The 21,012-nt window shown below is 38.6% G+C and overlaps 1 protein-coding gene across 2 annotated transcripts in view; it reads right to left on the bottom strand.

The window, feature by feature from the left end:
- plppr1 (phospholipid phosphatase related 1) overlaps positions 1-21,012 on the bottom strand; it is a 47,378-nt gene that overhangs the window by 15,013 nt on the left and 11,353 nt on the right. Inside the window, exons 2-4 of one of the 2 annotated variants that reach the window (XM_068334794.1) lie at positions 18,001-18,080; positions 17,123-17,232; positions 6,164-6,352 (exon numbers count right to left, since the gene is read on the bottom strand). In XM_068334794.1, the coding sequence (XP_068190895.1) occupies positions 6,164-6,352; positions 17,123-17,182 (249 nt within the window). In that variant the 5' untranslated portion in view covers positions 17,183-17,232; positions 18,001-18,080. The remainder of the gene's footprint in view (positions 1-6,163; positions 6,353-17,122; positions 17,233-18,000; positions 18,081-21,012) is intronic. The other variant, XM_068334793.1, reaches the window with a different exon arrangement.

Here is a 21,012-nt window from a genome sequence, read left to right as displayed (position 1 = left end):
TTCATTAGGCTGTTAATTAAATATGTAGAAGTGCAGAGTACCGCTTGGAAACTAATTAAGCATACACTTTGACTGCTAAAATCTTCAAGCTGGGGCAGTACGGTGGCGCACTGGGCATCGCTGTCGCCTCAAAGCTAGACGGTTCCGGGTTTGAATTCTTAATGTGCCGACTTTGTTTGTTTTCTTCGTGTAGTGTGGGTTCTCTCTTCCTCCCACCTCCAAAAAACATGCGACTTTGGTGAATTGATTCTTCCAAATTGCCTGTAGGTGTGCATGTGAGCGTGACTGGTTGTTTGTCCTTCGTGTGTCTCCACAGTGCACTAGCGTTGTACTAAAAGCGTCAGCTGCCTCTCGCCCGTAAATGAGCTGGGATCAGCTCCAGCAACCCTCGTGACCCTCAAAAAGCAGTAGAAGGGGTCAAGACGATGAGTGAATTTTTAAGCTGATTAAGCAGAAAACGCAATTTGTGGAAAAAACAAAAAACATCTTGCAAACAAAAGTGTTTGCCACCTTTACGTTATCCATCAGTCATCTACTTTCATTTGTTGATAAGTTTTTTTAACATCTTTTTCCCTTCTACCCCAAACAGTCTGAGTGCTGCCCACCTTAAATGTTGGATGTGCTCAAAGGTTTTTGCTCATAAAAGGAAGATCTTTTTAGTGCCGCAGTGGCTCAGTGGGTTGTGACTTGGGTTAGGAAACGAAAGGTTGGTTAAAGTTTTATCCCAGAAAAAAATACCAGTGTGGACTGGTGGCTGTACAGCAAGGTAATGACCTCCCAACCGCTCCAATAACGCCAACCATGGTGGTAACCTCACCCCTATGCTCTCTCCATGCATCTTTTCCCTTCCTCACCACTTTCATCAAGTGCCTGCTCATGGGGGATTGTTGGGTCTGTGCAATAAAGAGTTGACATAGGCCAGTTTTCTAAAATGCCTTGATATAACTTGCGGTGTGATCTCCTAACCTATATATTTGAATAAGCTCACTTGAAAACCTCACACTGTCACGCTTTTTAACTCCACCCACTACCTGTCAATCAAGCTCCCAACCAATCATGGTGCATCTGCCAGTAGGAATCATGTGAACAAAAGCTCCTGAATTTGAGAAACATCTGTCACCACAAAAAATTAAAAAAATATTTTCTGTTTAATGTGCATTTACATATAATGCAAACAGAGTTTTGGCCGGTGTCTACCCGGAAGTTCGGGTCGCTAGCTGAGTTAGCTCTGGTCTTAACATTTGTCCATGTCTCTCACTTAGGGAGCTGTTTTGGCCTTGTCAAACATAGCGGTTTATATTCTTTGATAATGACGGACCTCATGTTGTCGTATGGGGAACATCGGGGTTCCCCACACCAGGACCAAACTCACGAACCCGGCATCTACCCGAATGGCCGGACCGTAACACCGTAGCGGCCTTCTTCTTTGCTATCGTCCATCCCACACACATGGAGCCGTTACGGCTTTGTTGGACACAGGGGTTTGTGACAGCGAAGAAAATAAAGAAAAAAAACAAACTCTGATATTATTGTTTTATCGTAGAATTTCCACAGGTTTTATCCACAGTATTAATTAAAGGAAAAAAAGTATCAAATTACACTGAATTGTATTCCATCCAACAATAAGAAATGACCCATCTCAAGTTCCCAGAGAGACAATACTATCAATAACTCAAAGGTGATACATTTAGAATGATGGGAAATTGAAAAAAAACATTGTATTTATTTTTCTGATTATGTCATCGGAGAACCACAATCTGAAAGCTCAATTGTTATTAGGCAGTGAAAACCGCCCAACTCTCTGCACTTATCAATATTTGACTGAGTCTAATATGAAAAACAACAAACCCATAGAGAATTATCCAGCCATTCTTTGTTCAGCTTTAGTGTTTTTCAGCTCTATGATTTGGCCACCATATTACATTGGAATCTTTTGCTGCAGGAGGTAACTCTTTTCAAGACATGCTCTGCATGTTCCCAGCTTCACAATGAACGATTGACTGACGTTGATATTTAATATTTGAATATGAATATTTAACAGACAATGAGCCAGTTATTGCCCTTGGGAGTAATGATAAACAGGGGGCTAAAGGGGTAATAACAAATGACTAGGTGTCAACAAACACAATCCCAAATGAATCCTAAATCTTTTCCGTTTGGCACTAAAGAAGATTTTTTTTTTTTTTCATTTCCCCCATTTGGAAATTGTGTTTCTGCCTTTAACACATCACCGAGGAGCAGCTGTTCAGCAGATTGCAGGAGATGGGAGTCGACAGTCTGACAGTCCTGTAAGTGGATGACCGCTCCTCCACTGAGTCACTTTAAGTTCCTCAATGAGCACCTGTCTGCTGATGTCACGAGACAATAAATTGTAAAGATGTGTTTACAGCTTGTTCTAGAACCCGAAGAGGAAAAAAATGTCTTAATCAATGCTCCTCAAATATTTTCTTAATGAGATGGTTTTCACATCAATGCAAAGCCATAAACACAGTGAAGTAGAATTAACTATCAACAAAATTTTAGACTTGGATTCCACTTAAGAATTTTTTTCTTGGAGAATCTGTTCAGTCTTCACTACTGCTGATTTCCTACCCATGTGCCGCCATCTGTTACTGTTTGAACCAGACAAGACAAAACACAAATCTGTCAACATTTTGGATTAAAAATAAAGGATCCATCTATAGCCAAATGGTTCATAGTCCATTGCATGAATACCCCTCATCTAACCTCCACAGTCTCTTCAGCCATGAGGAGAATTCTGAACAAATGACTACCTCTTTGCTAATTTACTGGCATTCCATCCATGCCATCATTAATTCAGAGTAGCTTCTCCTCTGTTTTATGATGCATGTGTGCCATATACACCGTCAAATTTAAGCACCTGACACAGCACTCTCAAAAGGGACAATTAAAAAGTTTAGGGTAGCATATGGACCGATGGATAGAAAGAGACTGAAAAATAAAGGCCACACATGGGAAGGGACAGAGATAGAGAGATAGAGAGATGAGAGAGAGAGAGAGAGAGAGAGAGAGAGAGAGAGAGAGAGAGAGAGAGAGAGAGAGAGAGAGAGAGAGAGAGAGAGAGAGAGAGAGAGAGAGAGAGAGAGAGAGAGAGAGAGAGAGAGAGAGAGAGAGAGAGAGAGAGAGAGAGAGAGAGAGAGAGAGAGAGCAATTTCAGGAAATTTTATGTGAATTTACACACAAGAAATAAAACTATATGACAATAACAGGATAAAACTGATATTAAATGTTAATATGGAATGAACAAAAGATTATTTTATTTACTAGGAGTAAAAAAAACTACAAAGAAGACACACAAACATACAAATATTATAATTAATTATTACACAAATAATGTTGTGTAATAAGAATTATAAAAATGCTGGTATATACTGACACTTTTTTGTCGGTACATACTAACATTTCATTTTTTTTCCCCCTTCATTTGAAGTAACGCTAAAGGAAAGTTTTTCAAAAACACATCAGCTTTATGTAATACAAAATAATAATACAGTATAAGAAAAAATAAAACAAAATGAAACCCATTGATTTTATTTTATATATATGTGTGTGTTTGTGTGTGTGTGTGTGTGTGTGTGTGTGTGTGTGTGTGTGTGTGTGTTTGTGTGTGTGTGTGTGTGTGTGTGTGTGTGTGTGTGTGTGTGTGTGTGTGTGTGTGTGTGCACTCACATGTGTGTACAATACTGATGTGCTTCCACACTAATTAGCGACGGAAAGGAAGATGCAGTCTAAAGGTTGCAATTTATTTTTTCAATAAAAGCGACAATACCTCCACCCGAAAGCAAAAGAATGGAATGTCCAAAATTCTAAACACAAAACACAGGAGACACAAAGTCGCATAAGAGGCAGCAGAACAATAATATCTCATTGCAATTTAAAGCATGGCTTGTGTCCAGGAGAACAGAACAGGAAGATGTGTGTTTGGCAACAGATACAATGATGGGACACAGACCGGATACTGCAAAAGTCTTCATAGCATCCTATAGAGACAGCTTTAAATACAAAAATCCCAAAATGACATTTAGATCTTAAAGCATGTCATAGGCTGCTCTTCTGTTTCCCGTAGGATATGCCGGCACAAAAACTACCAAAATATGAGCGGCAATTCAGTATACACTCTTAAGTTTAAGTTTGCCAATCTGCACTAAAATACTTTACGATTTGGTATTTTTCAGTTGTTTTACTTATTTGGAGATTACATAATAACCCACATGACATTAGCAACAGTTAAAACTGTAATGAATCCTTTACAGCTAATCTTCATCGCAAAATTGCTGTGATGCACCTCAGCAGGGCTTGATTTATGAACAGCATACTGAAGTCTGTGTCTGACCATGAACAGACTATAGATGTGTCTCACTTCATCCTTGAAGGCTGTATCTGAAGGCGGAATGTCTCAAAGTGAAAAAAAACCCCACAAAAAAACAACAAAATAGATAGAACTTATCTTTCAAAACGCAGCACATGCCTTGATTCACTGCACACCAATTAATTTTTCTTTTTGCTAAATCAGTATACCAGACTATTTTCTAATGCAAATTATACTAACACCACTACTACTATTACCACCATCGCAACAGCTTTAATTACTGCTGTCGGCAGTACATTTCTGCTACTGCTCCTCCACTTCCATTACAGCAACTTCACAACCCCTTATCAACTAATCAACACCAGGCATCAGGGTTGGCACCTCACAATGAGCCTATAAGCCTAAAGGGAGGCGTTACAGTAGTCCTCATTAAAACTCTCCGTAGATCAGAATGCCTAGTTTGAAGCCACATTGGTGGCCTACAAAATCCCACCTCCACAGAGGTTCCCATATTTGGTACAGTGTATTAGTCTACTCTGGGATTGGCTGATTCATTCTTTCACATTTGGTCCATTTCAAATGTGAAAAAAAAAGTTAATTATAACATTAAGCAGATACGTGCTAGTACTCCTCATGAGGTGGAGTGAACATCTTGAGCATACATTTAATAATGAATAGAAACCAAAGGTCCAGAGACAAATGCTGTCTGATTAGCTCTGGTGGGGATAGAGTCCACAAACACGGAGTGACACTGACCCCTGCTGGTCATACAGCTTTATAACGCATTCAATGTCATACAGATTGTAGCTGTTTACTGAAAAAGTTGGAAAAAGTTGAACTGCAGGCAGGTCTTTTTACGAACCAGAATTGTTTAAAACATAACCATTCTTTTGCAATATATGTAGAATGTAGTTCAATATTGTCAAAAGGGACGGAAACCTTCCCTGATGATTGTTTTGACTTCCTTGGCAGAATATGTTGCTCTCTTGAATACATGGCTCAGTATTAATGCCAGCTTCCTAAAAATACATGTGACTCATGCCATATGCACTAATGCATCATCACACTATCACAGGTACCGGCTTTTGAACTGTGCACTGATAACATACCTCCTATTTATTACAAAGAAACAAACGAATAATCGGATGAACAAACAAATGTACTGGAATCATATTGCATTAAATATGATGTTCAAATATATTTCAAATCTTCTTCTTCTTTTCTTTTCGGCTTTTCCCTTCAGGGGTCCCCACAGCAAATCAGTTGCCTCCATCTAACCCTGTCTTTTGCATCCTCTTCTCTTACACCAAATCATTAATTTTTTTAAAGTGTTTTACAGAGCATTTTATCATTTTAGGAAATGGGGTTTATATCATCAGTCTGACAATGTTATGGTGCTTTTCTTTTCATCTAAATCTTTAAAAAGGCACAGTGGGAAGCCCTCTCACTTCACAGCTAGAAGGTACTCAGTTCAATCTTTTCTGTGGGAACTTTCTATGTTCTCCCCTTTGGTTTCCAGGTTCCTTGGCTTCCTCCCACATCCAAAAAAACACAGGTTAGGTGAAGTGGTTATTCCAAATTACCAAATTTTTATGGGGTGACAGTGGCAGTCGAGAAGTGGAATGAATGAATATAAAAACCTGTCTGTTGTGTAAATACGAAATATATTCTGATTGAGTTTCTGGCTCCAGGGTTGTTAGAATAAACACCATTGATACATTCTAACTGGACGAGTACTGCTTTTTATATTTAATCATATCACATAAAGTAAAAGAAAAGAATAAGTGTTTGAAACAATACTGTGAAATAAAGATGAAAAAGGTTTTTACTCACTACAGCGGTGGGAACAGCAGCTACCACACAGTACAGGATGAGAGGTGGTACGAAACTCGACTCCTCTGTCCCAGGGTATGGCTTCATCAGTTCCGCATCATTACAGAAGAAACCCTGCACATGCACACTGAACAAGTTTGTGCACTCCATGTAGTAGGCCAACAACACCGTGCCGGACATGATGACAAGCTGAAAGAAAAACATGATGGACCGAGACAGAGAAACAGAGTAGAGAAAGTTGGAAAAGAGGAGAAGGAGAAGAAAAATGAGAAGGGAATAGAGCGACTTGTGAGTTGTAAATCCAGTTCACTGAATGCTCTCTGACTAAATAAAGATGATTCCCTTGAACAAATTGTTTTGTGGCTGATCCCAGAACATCACATCACACCGTCTCTCATCTGTGACGTGTCTCATAGGTTTTAATACATGCTGCTGCATAAATCCCCTCAACCCCCCACCCCCTCTCTCTTTCTGTTTTATTCTCTCTCCCGCTCTTGTATACTCATCATGTTAAAGCAACCCCCCACCAGCACCAGCAACATCACTTACCACCTCCTCTCCTCTGTCATCCTTTAATGCCTCTAGCATCATCTTTTGTCTCTATCCTCCTTTCACTCTTCTTCTTGAAACAACTCTAGGCAATTTTGTTTATTGCAGTTTTGTTTATTGTTTATACTTTATATACACACACACACACACACACACACACACACACACACACACACACACACACACACACACACACACACACACAACCTTTAATGCGGCGCATCAGATGCTTTTTCTTATGCACTCACTAATGTGCATACACTCAATCTAGCCAACCAGCTGGCACAGATTCTTACATCAAAGGAAAGTGAAGAGATACTGGAGAAAGCTGCCAGATTAAATAAAGACCCTGTTAAGTCACCCTTACTGGGAAAAATTGGGATATCTTAGTCAGGAAAACATATCTGTGGATAAAATAAGCATGAGTCAGTACAATTTTCAACAGAGTGGTTGAGTTTCAGCTACTCAGTTATGTTTTGATCTCAGTGAACAGCCGTCTCTCTATGGGTTTGAAAGATGACTAAAATTAGATGTTTAACTGGCAGAAGTTGACAATTCAGACAGTTGTTTGACTCCTATTGTAATACTTATCTCTACCACCAGGTGTCCCTGTCCCACTGCAGCTGGATCCATGGTCGTTACTAACAAGTGATATACAGTACAGTACTAGAGATTCAGTGTGAAACGGAGATTATTAGATCACCAACAACTCCAGCCGTCAAATATCAAACATACATTTACATTCAAGATAGATATTTAGGTATATCAGCTCAACATAACTAAAATAACAAAAGCTTAAGCACTCTGGCTAGTGGTAAAACAATTCTTGTCAAAATTAAATTAGTATTTATATGGGTTATTCTACCCAATTTTTGCAAATTGCTGTCCCACAATAAAAAATAAAAAAAAACTTAACAAAGCAATTAAGAACTCAGACTTTTAATACTGTAACTAAATAGTAATTAAACTAAATATTTACAAAATCATCATTCATGCTAACTTCCTAGGTACTTTCTATTGAGAAGTAGTTGTCCCAATCTCCAATCCCTAAATTTCAAATCCCTGAAAATGATACTTGAAACGATTTTTTTCATTTTTAAAAAATACTAATGCAAGGCATTAATAAATGAAATCTGACTGCACCTTTTCTAGATATGTACCATAAAAACATGGCAAAATTTATGTATGGACAAGTTTTATGGGAAAAAAAACAACTAAAAATGTGTCTCCAACTCTGAACTTTCAAAAATTCGGTAGCATGGCCAATATACAAATATAACAAGCACCAGCTTTATAAAATTACAGTTTAAATGTGTCATTTATTTATTATAGTATGAAATAAATGAAACACATTTAAATATATTTCAGGCTACAGAAATATATTTTGATGACGGTTTGAGTTCTATTTTAGAGATACTTCATTCTAATTGTATGGGAGCACAGCTCAGACAGTTTTTTTGAGTGTGACATTGTATGTCGGTAGTAAATGCTGTCCAGTCCTATTGTTTAACCAATGCTCACTGTTTCACTGCAGAATACAGAGGGTATGTGAACACAGACTGGACAATATGGCCAACGGAATTCAGACAGTGAAGGCAGGCTGTGTTTACAGAGAGAAATGCTGGCAGCCCTCGTCCAGCCACAGATGGCCATGCTGGGATGTTAACTTTAGTGTGTGTGTGTGTGTGTGTGTGTGTGTGTGTGTGTGTGTGTGTGTGTGTGTGTGTGTGTGTGTGTGTGTGTGTGTGTGTGTGTGTGTGTGTGCGTGCGTGCGTGCGTGTGTGTGGTTTCTATGAGCTAGTTAGCAATATTTTTTCTTCACCTTTTTATTCCATAGGCTCCCTGCTGTGAAGCATTAATATGCACTTTATCTGGCCGCATACCACTTCACCACATTGTGGTTATTACAAAGTTAAAACATTCACAGGAAAATAAATGTCATTTTCTATGCTTCACATTCTCAAATCCTCCTGCTGCCATGTCTCAAACCTACTTCTTAGCAAGACAGAGAGAAAAAGAATAATTTAAGATTGTTCCACAAACAAATTCCAGCAGGATAATCTCCTAAATCATTATTCATACGTCTCCTTTGAAAACATGTTAATTCCTTCACTTGCTAAAATGCCATGTAATTCCTGGTGGGATCCCATATTTGAGGATGTCAGGCTTACGATGAAATAAAAACAGGCTCATGAATAAGAGGCGTGAACAAAAATGGCTAGATTCACACATCATCAATTTTTCCATTCATCCAATTTGCATTTGAAGGAAGGTTTACACGCTAAAAACAACCATGTTTGCTTGTTTGCCTGCCTGCATTGGCTTAAAATAGTTAAGACTGCAAGTAGCAACTTTTTAGTTGACTGGGAGAACCAAGTAGTCCTTCAACAACATCCCAATCAGAATCTCTATTGGGTTTATAGAAGTTCTTCTTGGCCTCACCCCACCATGCACCTTCTTCATGCTATAAATCATATAAAGCCACAAACAACCATTCGACATGGTCTGAGTAATCGGGCCATGGATAATCACCAAAACAGGTTATAAGACTCAAGCAAAGTCCCCGACTCCTCCTGTAGTCTATAACAAGCCTCACCATTTTATTAAGATGTCAGAGTGCGCCAACAAAGCACTGAAATTAATAGCATGGTGGAGAGTAATCCCCAGAGGTTGGCTTCCATTTCTGTGACTTCTCAAGCGCTGGCTTTTGTGTGACAGTTCTACACCTGGACAAATTTTCTTTTTCTGTAAAGCATAACTTGTGGCTCAATTACTTCCAATGCCCAGCCAGCGTCATGCAGCATTAGCAGTGTGAAGGGCAGACTGACAGGGCTGGCTGTCATAAAATGGTTCCGTGAAACTGGTGCAGCGTGGCATTGTCCTTCTCACACGGAGGGTGCAATTCACTTACTCTGGCAGGACATTCCAGTGCAGCCATCTTCATCTTTTGAGTTTTAATATGTCCTTGTATGAATCAATTATCTAGCGAGGTAAAATCTCCTTCTCTGAAGACCATACATAGTGTTCTCTGATTAACATTGTATCATAAGTGCTGCTGAACACAAAATGATCATCCAACTACTCTTCTCTTCTCCAATTAACCAACAGATTTATTTATGATCACTTGTCTGCCCTCAGCAACCTTCCTTTCATGTGCCAGCTGATTTAATCTCCAATGAGACTAAATGCAGACAACACATTTTATTTATGAAAATTACCAACTCCTCACAGCATTTGTATTGTCTTTAATGTGTTTCGCTGTTAATGACCAGATTCTTCTCTCTTCTGCTGTGGTGTTCCTAACATGGCTTGGCTGACAGGAACAGATTAAAAATAATTTATGAACAATAACCTGCCTATTCACAGAAAAAAATTGCTAGAATACAGGATCATATTTCACTATGTGCTTTGTCCATTATAAAAGCCCCGCACCCCCAACCCCCAAATAATAAAGCCCAGCAGAAACACCAGAGAATGAAGGATTTTTCATTTAAATGTTCATTCAGGTGGACAAAACATGGCTCCAACTGCATGTTAATATTGCTCAGTCTCTGCCTGAAAGTTTCATACAAGCCTCACAGATTCCTAACATCATACTTGTGAATGATTATAACTTTGTTTTTAATGCTTTTTAAAACAATGATGCAGTATCTAATCTCCATCCATCCATCCATCCATCCATCCATCCTTCCATCCATCCACCCATCCACCCATCCATCCACAGAGGCTAGCGTGAGCTACTGGCATGGAGAGACTGTCATACTGTTGAATCATTAAAATTGCAAAGTCTGCTGTTCACCAACTAGTAGTCAGCATTTGCTTGTGACCACAATGTCCACTGTTTATCAAAGTTACTGTAAGGTAGCCTGATTTCAGCTACCAAATTTCATTATAAATTTATGTAGGACAAAGAGTGACAGATATGAGCATGTTAGTCTGTCGTCTCAGGATTTTGATCATGCGATCAGACTTCAGCAATTAAATATTTCACACAAAGAGAAAGACTTGTTTCTGTTGTTTCTAACATTCAAAAAGCTGCTCACACTGACAGGCAGTCAACTGTTGACTTTGAACCTGGGCCCCAAAACGAGACATTACATTAGCACAGGAGCCAAAAGAAAAAGAAATACAGCTTTACCTAAAAAAACATCCTGCTGTGTTTAATCTCTTGACTGCAGCTCCTTATCGCCTTTAGAGGTCTTGTGTCATTAAAGGCTTTCAGGAAGGGCCATCCAGTGCATTTTCTAAGGATTTTGTGCGTGTTTTAGGACATAAATAGATACATCCAGTGAAATATAGAGAGTCTTTACTGTATAAGAAGAAAGATCTGATTAAAGTTGTTGTCTTCAAAAGTATTTGCAAAGACATTTAAGAGAATTAACAAAGAATGATTTAGTGGGTTCACACAACTTGAGACAACCAGTTTTTGAAATTTCCGCCTCTGGTAAACAGGCATCAGCAAAGAGAAAATGAGAATCACAAGCAAAGTTATGATGAGAAAAGGAATCTGATGAAAAAAATTTCCATCAGTAGAGATGTTGTGATTTTATTATCACATGGCACAATTACCAAGAGAGCTGTACGAAAAGGTGAGTGCTGAGTGGGAGTTGAGAGGAGTTCTGGATTGTTGCTTGTCAAGGCTGGATGCCGAAATGAAGCTCGCCAAAAGAAGTCCGTGATTGTCATCCTTGCCCACATTACACGACACCGGGGGTGTCACGGTATTAAATACAGTATAATTATAATAATTTGTAATATCCAATATTAGATCTTATGTAATCTAATTAATTAGACCAATATTACTGTTTTCTGAACCATTTTACATTCTAACTTAGTGAGTGCCAGGTGTCCAGCCAATGATGCGATAAAGGTCATTGACGTTATGCAGCCAATACATTGACGGTGCTGCATGTGCGCACTGCTACACTCACCATGCAGGATAGCTGGTTAACAACTGGAAATGAACAGGCAGCGACACACCCACTCACCAAGCCAAAGTAAGAAAGAAATGTGGTTCTTTTAAGAAGGAATGAGTGTCAGAGAACATATGTAGCTGCAAATAGAAGAACAAGCTGTGAAACAGGAAGCAGGCAAAGCTTTTAACCTGGACAAAGTGTACAACCACATGAAATAAAGTCAAATTAAGTCATACTTGTGCATATTCTAGTGACATTTATTAAGATTTTTTCATTAAATGCTGTTACTACTATATAATTTATGGTAGAAGAAACGCTAATAAAAAAGGAGTAATTGGATATTTTACAGACAAAGAATTAAGGGATTTACACTGCATCACAAGCAACAGCAAACATAATTGCGCAAAATGTGAATGTTTTCATGTGACCAAAATGTTATGTCTGAAAGGTGTATATGCATAATTTCTTCCAGAACAGAACCCTAAGCCAGGCCACAACTGGACCTCACCTCGGCCAAAGGAGCTATCTTCCAATGGTCAAAGCAGGACCCTCATTTATACCGGTAACAGACTACACATCTCATGAAGAACAAAATTTTTGTGTTTTTCATTTCAAGTGAGCCAAATCACTTATATTAAAGGTAAACTAATGAAAATTGCTACTTTAGTTTGATTCTTTTAATAAGCCATCTAACTTGCTATAATCCAAGGTTTTGAACAAGTGTGATACTGGTGTGAGGCCACAGCATGCACATCTGATGTTTCTCACAGTGGTCCTCAGTGGACTTGTGCGTTTGCCCAGGCATATGGAAAAATTAGAGGGAACTTTGTCAGTTACATTCCTTGGTTGTTCATTCCTTTTTGTCTTTCTTTATAACAATTATATTTTTCCAGAATAACTATAAAACAGGAAACAATAATAAAACAATTCATGTCACAAATTCACATTAAGCAATGCTGCAAACCAAAAAACACAAGTCTATTTAGATGATTGTTTTTATCTGGTGTGGGCCCACAACATCTCTCAATGTTAAAGAAACACAAAATCATTGCACATAAATAGGAGTCTCTCTCCTTGGCTTTCAAAATCTGTGTACAATCCCATGGTGCAAGTCTGTTTCCTGGCTAAACATAAATAAAACTATTAGGTTTAATTAGGAGTGTGTGTTGTCCCAAATCTGAATATAAAATACGATTTTGAGATAAAACCTGCTGTAAATAATTCCCAAGATGATGTCTAAAAACATCACTGCAGCCAAGACACAGAACAGCCTCAAAAAGACCAAGATACCAAGATGTTTCTTTATAGAAAACATTATTTATTGATTGATATTTTTGGCAATAAAGACAGCTTAGGATATTATTACTTCATACTGGTGAAAGACATTGTTGGTCAGAAGCAGTGTCAAAAGTTTGCTCAATCCTGCACACAGTGGTTCAGGTAATGTTTTTAAAAGACTTTTCTACAATTAAAGCAGCCAGGTTTACATTTTTATACACACAACCCCAAAAGTCTATCTAGTTTTATGTAGATTACTGTAAAACCACGGGACTCTGCATATTACATAACCTCATCCCCAGGGAGGTAGGGGATGGATTTATTCTCTCCTCTTTACATACTGTTCACCTCTACCACTCTACCTTTTTAATTACTATCTCAGCACTTTTGCAAGCCTTTTCTTCATCTTCTCTATTTCATCTTTCCTTCTCCACCCTTGTGTCCCATTTTCCTGTCACACTCCTTACCAGTATTCTCATCCGAGAACTATTTTTATTCCCTTTCATCCCATCATTCTGTTCAGTTTGTCAAATGGCAACAGCAACATGATCATCTTTAGGTTAAGTAAGGAATGAAATGAAGCAAAAGTTTTATGATTAAGAAAAATCAACATAAGTGATCCAAAATCCTCTGCATCGCGCTGCCTCTGGCACTGAACTATTGGCTTCACCCAGTTCACTTTGTTTCAGTCAGGTGGCAGTAATTCTAGAGGAGAATGAGAGAACGGGTGAAATGTGGGAAAAAGAAACAAACTAGAAAGGGGCAGTGTAATGGAGCCCTGCAGAGCAGAAGAAAGGAAGAAAGAGCTCCTGTGACACCATGAGAAATGTGAAGAGATGATGGAGAGAACGCAGTACAAGAGAGACAGACATCAAAGCTGAAGAGACAGGCAGAATGGGGAAAGGCAGACAGACAGCTGGAGGACAGAGTGCCTTTGAGAGCTGCATGTAAAGATGAGAGGAGTTTTCGAAAAAACACAAATGAAATGTAAAGAAAGCTTTGTCTGCTCTGCTGCATTACTGGGACAACATACATCATGTGACAGGGGAGTTTTGAAAGGAAAAACCTGAGTTAACTGAAATTTAAATTCAAAGTCAAACAAGGCAATCACAGACTGCAACATTCCGCGAAAGGTAAGTAAGGGTACCCTGAAAGTAGTATCTGACAAATGCATAGATTTGACCTTTCAGGGTCAAACCTATGCATGGATGGATGGATGGATGGATGGATGGATGGATGGATGGATGGATACTTTATTAATCCCGGAGGAAATTGTATATATCCACTGCTCAGGCATTACATAATACTGGATAAACACCAGGAGAAAAAGGAACACTGACATCACAGGACATACCGTGAGACATACACTACACTAACAGACACATGCAGCACTAACAGGACTTATATACTAAACTATAACTAAAATATAAACAGTATAAAATTAAAATATAAACAGTATAAAATTCAAATAAAAACAGTATAAAATTAAATTAAAATATAAAACAGTATAAAATTTAAAAATATAAACAGTATAAAATTATATTAAATTACATTAAATCCATTCAACCGCGTGCTGACCTCGCCACCTCCCCCCCGCTCCTTCTGAGAGAGTCATTGTACCCCCTGATGGTACCGTGCACGAAGGAGGACCTCAGCCTCTCTGTGGAGGCGCTGTGTGACAGCAGTCTGCTGCTGAAGGTGCTTCTCTGCTGGGAGAAGGTGGTGTGTAGGGGGTGGCTGGTGTTGTTCATGGTAGCCTAAACTTTAAACATGGTCCTGCTCTCCAGAAGCGTATCCACAGAGTCCAGGCTCAGCCCGACCACTGAGCCTGCTCTGTGGATGAGTCTGTTCAGACGGTCCATATCTCTTTTCCTGGGTAGGTCAAAGCTATGCACTAGCTTTGACCATATATCAAAGCTAGTGCACTAGCTTTGATCTATGGTCTTACTCACTCCAGCCTTCTCCCTCATCTTTCTATCTTATCTGGTTCCTGAGTGTACAAAAGTTGAAATTTGACCTTAACATAGGTTTTTCAAGGTCAAGGTCATCATTTCATTTTCATCCCTTTTGCTGTCCGAGTAATCTGCTTTTTGTTTCCCCTTTCTATCTGCAACGGTTGCAAAGATATTTGGTGGACATACAAATGATAATGTGTCTACCAGTCCAGAAAAGTGGAGATTATTACTGAACCACAATGGTGTTGTCAGTGTCTAATCATTTTGTTAAGCTGAGGGTTTTTTTTAAAATGCATGACTGTCTAATTTGGGTGGTAAAATAGGTTTTAAAACAAGATTGATATGTGGAATGTTCAGCTCACACTCAATTTTTATTTCATGTAAAATTACTAAAATCCAGCAGAATACACTGTGTATTCTTTAATATATTTTGCATTGCTGTGATTTTTAAAGCAACACACGTGTTACCTGTTCATTTGAAATTGTTACAGGGATTCTTGTGTACTGACTTTGAAACAGTGTCAAATTGAAATCTGCATGTGATCTGTTACCTGCTCAGTTATGTTTCTCTTTCTGCCCTTTGCGGTCATGTCAGTGTTGACTGATTAGTGTACAGTAATTTATATATGAATATTTCTAAAGAGGACTTTCTACAGCCTATAGGCATTTAAGACAATTTAATACATACTTAAGTTCTCAGCATCTGCCGGGGATGAAACCTGTGAGCTCTTTCAAGTGTAAAGTGAACTCGTGAATCCATAGAATAGGAATTACTGGTATGTATAAAGATCTGAAGTCCCACATGACATCATCAAACAGCCAAATCTCCTGATGGGCATTTATCAGTAAAAGCATTCCAGTTTAAGCAGCTTGATACACAGGTTCCTATGGGAACAGTAAAATCCCAAAGACGTTCAACAAGTCTGGAAAATTTAAACTTTTTTAACAAGATAATAATCATATCATATGATGATCAAATATGATGATCAAAATCTGAAATAATAACCGCATCTCTGGGAAAAAAATAGATAAAAATTAGATGATTGGCACATTCACAAAATTTAAATCAAAGAATTGATCTGTGTCCAGAAAGAAGCCAATGAGCCACCACACTCAGATCAGCTTGTTGATCTGTAGCCCTCACCAACATTAAAGAGTGCCACCCACTAAAACCCTCTTTAGATACACATTCTAATTAAAACTAATTGTACAGCCATGATTAAGCAATGTCCAACTGAGCATTTCCATGAGTTCCAGCCAAAACATGGGCAAATGGGCAAATTACTGAACAACAATGGCAAGCTGTGTGACAGATTGACTTTCTACAGAAGCCGTGATAATTGTGTGTCACAAACCAGAGCAGTGGGCGGTGATTGAAATTTGTCTGTGTTCAATATTGATTTGTTTTAATAGATGTAGTAGATGACCTGACTTAAAGCCTGGCTGTGTGGGAGTCAAAATGACATTTCAAGTGCTGCTGATGGTTTTAATTTAGGTTTGAAAATCATGACATATACTGTATATGTGGTTGATTTTGAAAAACAATAAGCACAGATTGTGTAAATGTTTTCAGCTCATTTCTTATATTATAATGTTAACGACTTTAACATTTTAATATCAAACAAAACATTTTTCAAAGCAAAGTTGAAGTCACACTCTACTTTTTCGATGACACAGAGCTCCATTTACATTACTGATATCTGACTGATCATGAACGGAATAGCCTTGAGTGAACACTGTGACACCACAGTATATAAAGCACAGTTAAATTATTCTTACATAAGAGGTATGGGGGCAAAAATAGACTGCAGCTTCTAATTCATCAAAGTTGAGAGTCAACTGGATGTAACACAGAATATTTCCTCTGAGTAGGGTGTTTGTGAGAGAGAGAGTTGAAAAGGAAAAGAGAAGAGAGAGCAATGTAAGGCGCCGTGAGACATCTTTCTGATTAAGGACTTTCAGCTGACTTGGTAATTAAATATGGAGGAGTGACACAAATTGTACACACACAGACACACACACACACACACACACACACACACACACACACACACACACACACACACACACACACACACACACACACACACACACACACACACACACACACACACACACACACACACACAGATGCACACACAAATGCACACACAAACTTCTAACTCATTCCATCATGATCTCTCTCACTCTGCATAATTTAACCAAAGAGGTAATTTGTTAATGATTAAATTGTCAACCCTGCACACACAGCCATCTCTCACCTCTACAAAGATGAAACATGGGATGATGGAGTAGCTGCGGAGAGTGTTGTTGGACGCCATCTTGTCTCCTGTCAGGAGACGTGTCCTCTCAGGATTTATGGCAGCTCACTCTGCAAAGACAATAACATCAAGTGTCAGAGTTCATCTGATGTTCACAAGAATGACCAGATACCATTTCTACCTAGGAGACTTTAGATCCATGTTGTTACCACGTGGGATGTTGGTATTGATGGATTAGCTATAGCTGCGAGGGTCAATAACCATCAGAGATTACTATGTTTGATTTAACAATATCTATACATCTTAAAATATCTATATCTTAAAATAAATAAAGAAGGATCATCTGATGTTTTCTTTATGATCACAGCCACATTAACACATTAGCTGTCATTTGCTCTGTACACAGAAAAAAAATATATTTTCTGTCATCAGTACATTTCAGAAGCGGAGTTTAAAAGTCAGCTTCTGGCCAATCATCCAACCATCCATACTTGAGCTGTTTTTCTTGTATCCCAGAGGCATACAGTACAAGGGTAAGCGGAGAAGCAAAAATGACCCAAGAACTCACAGAGCAGAAACAAAAGTTTTTGTGATGTGTTTTTGATCTTCTCTTGGGTCTCTTGGAAGGTAGAATCTGTCATGAGAATGGCCTGAGTAGACGTAAAGTCAAATGGTAAATGTCTCATAAAGTTCTTGTGGCCCGAAGTGATGTTTTCAAATCTCTTCACCAAAGATCCAAAACGAAACTCAATGATAATTTAAAAGTTCAAATCCCTCATTCCGAAGAGGTAATTTAAAAAATACTTTGGAAAAAGAAAGATTTGATATATTCATTCATTTACAAGTCAATGGACCAATCAGTAGACTTTACAACATACCTACGAACAACAATGTGGTAGGCAATTCCCTCTAGGAACCCCGCCTCCTCCCCTCATAAAGTCAGGGTCTTAGACGGAACCTGGGCACACACAAAGAGGAAGGAGGGAAACCAGGAGTATCGGACACAGACACCACCTAGATGAACTCAGTATCCACAAGGCTCACGAGACAAGGCATCCACAACTACATTGTCTCGTCCTTTAATGTGTACAATTGGAGAAACAGAGCCCGTCGAACGAGCCTTTGGTTGAGATTCTAAAATGAACTGAGGAAGGTCAAAGGATTACGATCAGTGAAGACCATGACAGGCACAGAAGGAACATACACGTTCAAATGTTGTAAGGCTAGAATCAAGGTCAGGGTCTCTTTCTCAATAACTGAGTAGTTCAACTGGTGTTCATTGAACTTCTTTTGAGAAGAAACACATAGGTTTATCCACCCCCAAATTGTCAGATCTGCAACAACACTGTGCCTGCCCCAACATGACTAGCATCGATCTCATGCTTGAGTGCCTTATCCCACTGTGGCACAGCCAAAACCAGGGCATTACAAGTCAACCTTTTAACAGTCTGAAAGGCTCTCAGTCTGGAGACCACACATACTTGACTTTAGTCTTCAACGAATCTGTGAGAAGGGCCACAACAGTAGAGGAATTCCTGCAAAAATATCTGCAGTATCCCACTAATCCCAAAACCCTCATGGGCGCCTTTTCAGTCGGTGGCAGAGCATACTCATAAATAGCCTGCACCTTAGTCAAACACTGGTCAAATACTACTTTGCCCTATCCCCACACAAGAAAAACAACCTAAAAATGTGATGGTGATAAACAGCTGCCGAATTTGGTCAAGGGGGTTATCCCAGTCATCTGAAAGCTTCACCACATCATCTAGGTACACCAAGCAGCCTTCCAAAACCCAGACAACTAAATTCATCAGACGCTGAAAAGTCGCTGATGAATTCCTCAATCCAAAAGACATCACTGTATATGAAAACAACCCATTGGAAGTAGTGAATGATGCTATCTTGCGAGTCCTGTCTGTCAGTGGGACTTGCCAATAGCCCTTTAACAGGTCAAACTTTATTAATATATTCATTAATTTGGCTGACCCAACCTCATCAACAAAATATTTTTTCATGATTTTATTTACCTATTTGCTGTCCCTGAATGTAATGCTGCTATTTGTTTTGAATAGTCATTGTTAAAATAAACTTTTTAATTTTCTGAGCCACCTGCTGTTCATCTCCCTTACTTTGTTAGGGTCTACGAGTCGGGCGTAACAGTTGAGAATCATCACACTCCATAAAAAAAATAACAGTTAAAATAATGTCCATCCAATGCCAACTGAAATGTTAGGGTCCAGGGTACTCAGCTGTGTATCATGTAAAATATGAAACAAACAATCAGGTTGCAATCTCAGGTCCTTAATGTTGGAGGACTTCCATATACAGCTGCGTCTTGAGATACGAGCTGCTTGACATATGAGTTGTCGCACTGTCCATATTTTTGTTTTACATACAGGCAAAATCTGAGACATGAGCTCTGATTCAGGACACCACAGCTATTTGGCGGATGGATACAACATCAGCTGAGACCAGATCTTGTTCTTTCCTTCTTGTTGGCGGATGGATACAACATCAGCTGTGACCGTATCTCATTCTCATTCGCAAAGACTTTTGACTTTTGCATTTCATTTCATACGTCATCATTATTAAGTAACATACATAATTAATTATTCACAGGTAGTATGCACAAGTATGCATGTCTATTTGTCATATGAATTCATGGTCAACTGATCGCTATTCACTTTCCACCTCAAGGACACCTCAAGAGGGTGTGTAGCTGTCAGACAAGGTTGAACTGAAGTTTGCAGTTGATGGATGGTCTCACAGTTCATTCAAAGTGTAGGCACTCATATGAAAAGTTTTACAGGGAATATAAAATTAATTGCTTTCAGTAAATCTTTAAAAAAAATCTGACTCAGGGTACAAGACAGGAGAATTGGCCTCCAGTGCCTCTCTATATTTTAATAATAAGGTGGGGAGTCACAGCTACAGAGAAGTGGAATATTTGTGCTTGTAATATGGTGGGGTGTAAATATGATGAGTAAAATAATAAAGACATAGCAATAAATCACATTCACAATCTCATACATCCAAAACTCCGAGATACATTAGGTGGTGTAATTTTTGAACCTCCCCTGAACCATCAAGCTAATCAATAATTTGTTGATACACTGAAATCTAATGTTACCAAGCCAGACAAATGGAAATATAGCCACTGTGATTTTTCTGTCAGATCAAAAATTCAATAGAAATAATTTGATGTAATAACCCGCACAATTCTCTGTACATAAAACAGTAATGAACAACAATTCTAAAAAAGGAGATTTGAAAACGGATCAAATCATTTTCTGTAAGGTTTAAAAGGTCCGCTGATATACCATACAGGAGGCACGAATGCTCTCAAAGTTGTGCACATACAAAAGAAAGTAGCATCTTGATGTGTTTCAAATATGGCTGTGGTGTGGAGTAAGAGCAACAGATCAAGACCTTTTTAGAAGACAGACAAGATTACAGAAAAACTCAAAAGCCAAACAGGTGTTGACCATTGTCAAGGAAGCAATAACTTTATGAAAAATTATATTATGTTTATACGTATTCTAATGCAATTCTTTGCCTTCATATCACTGGAAATTCAAGAAATGAAACAGAGGGTGAAAGAACAGGGGGAACAAAATCATCTACTAATTCACTGAACTTTCCTTTCCATGTTTATGGTGTTTGTGCCTGTTGTAGAATTTTTCAGACACATTTTGTTCAGATAATGGTTTGCTCAGTGACAACCTCTTTATCCATTTTTGAATCAGTTACGCCCTACATACATGATGTCAGCCGAAGCCACCACACTGAATTTTGCAGCCAGTCCTTAGAAACTTAAATATAGCCATCATTTAAACAAATTATATAAAGTTGAAAAATTGTGTATTTATCACTGGTTTAGTGCAATCATG

This window comes from Antennarius striatus, chromosome 15 (genome assembly GCF_040054535.1).
Source record: "Antennarius striatus isolate MH-2024 chromosome 15, ASM4005453v1, whole genome shotgun sequence".
NCBI classification, from domain to species: domain Eukaryota; kingdom Metazoa; phylum Chordata; class Actinopteri; order Lophiiformes; family Antennariidae; genus Antennarius; species Antennarius striatus.
This window is presented reverse-complemented; position numbering and strand designations above follow the sequence as displayed.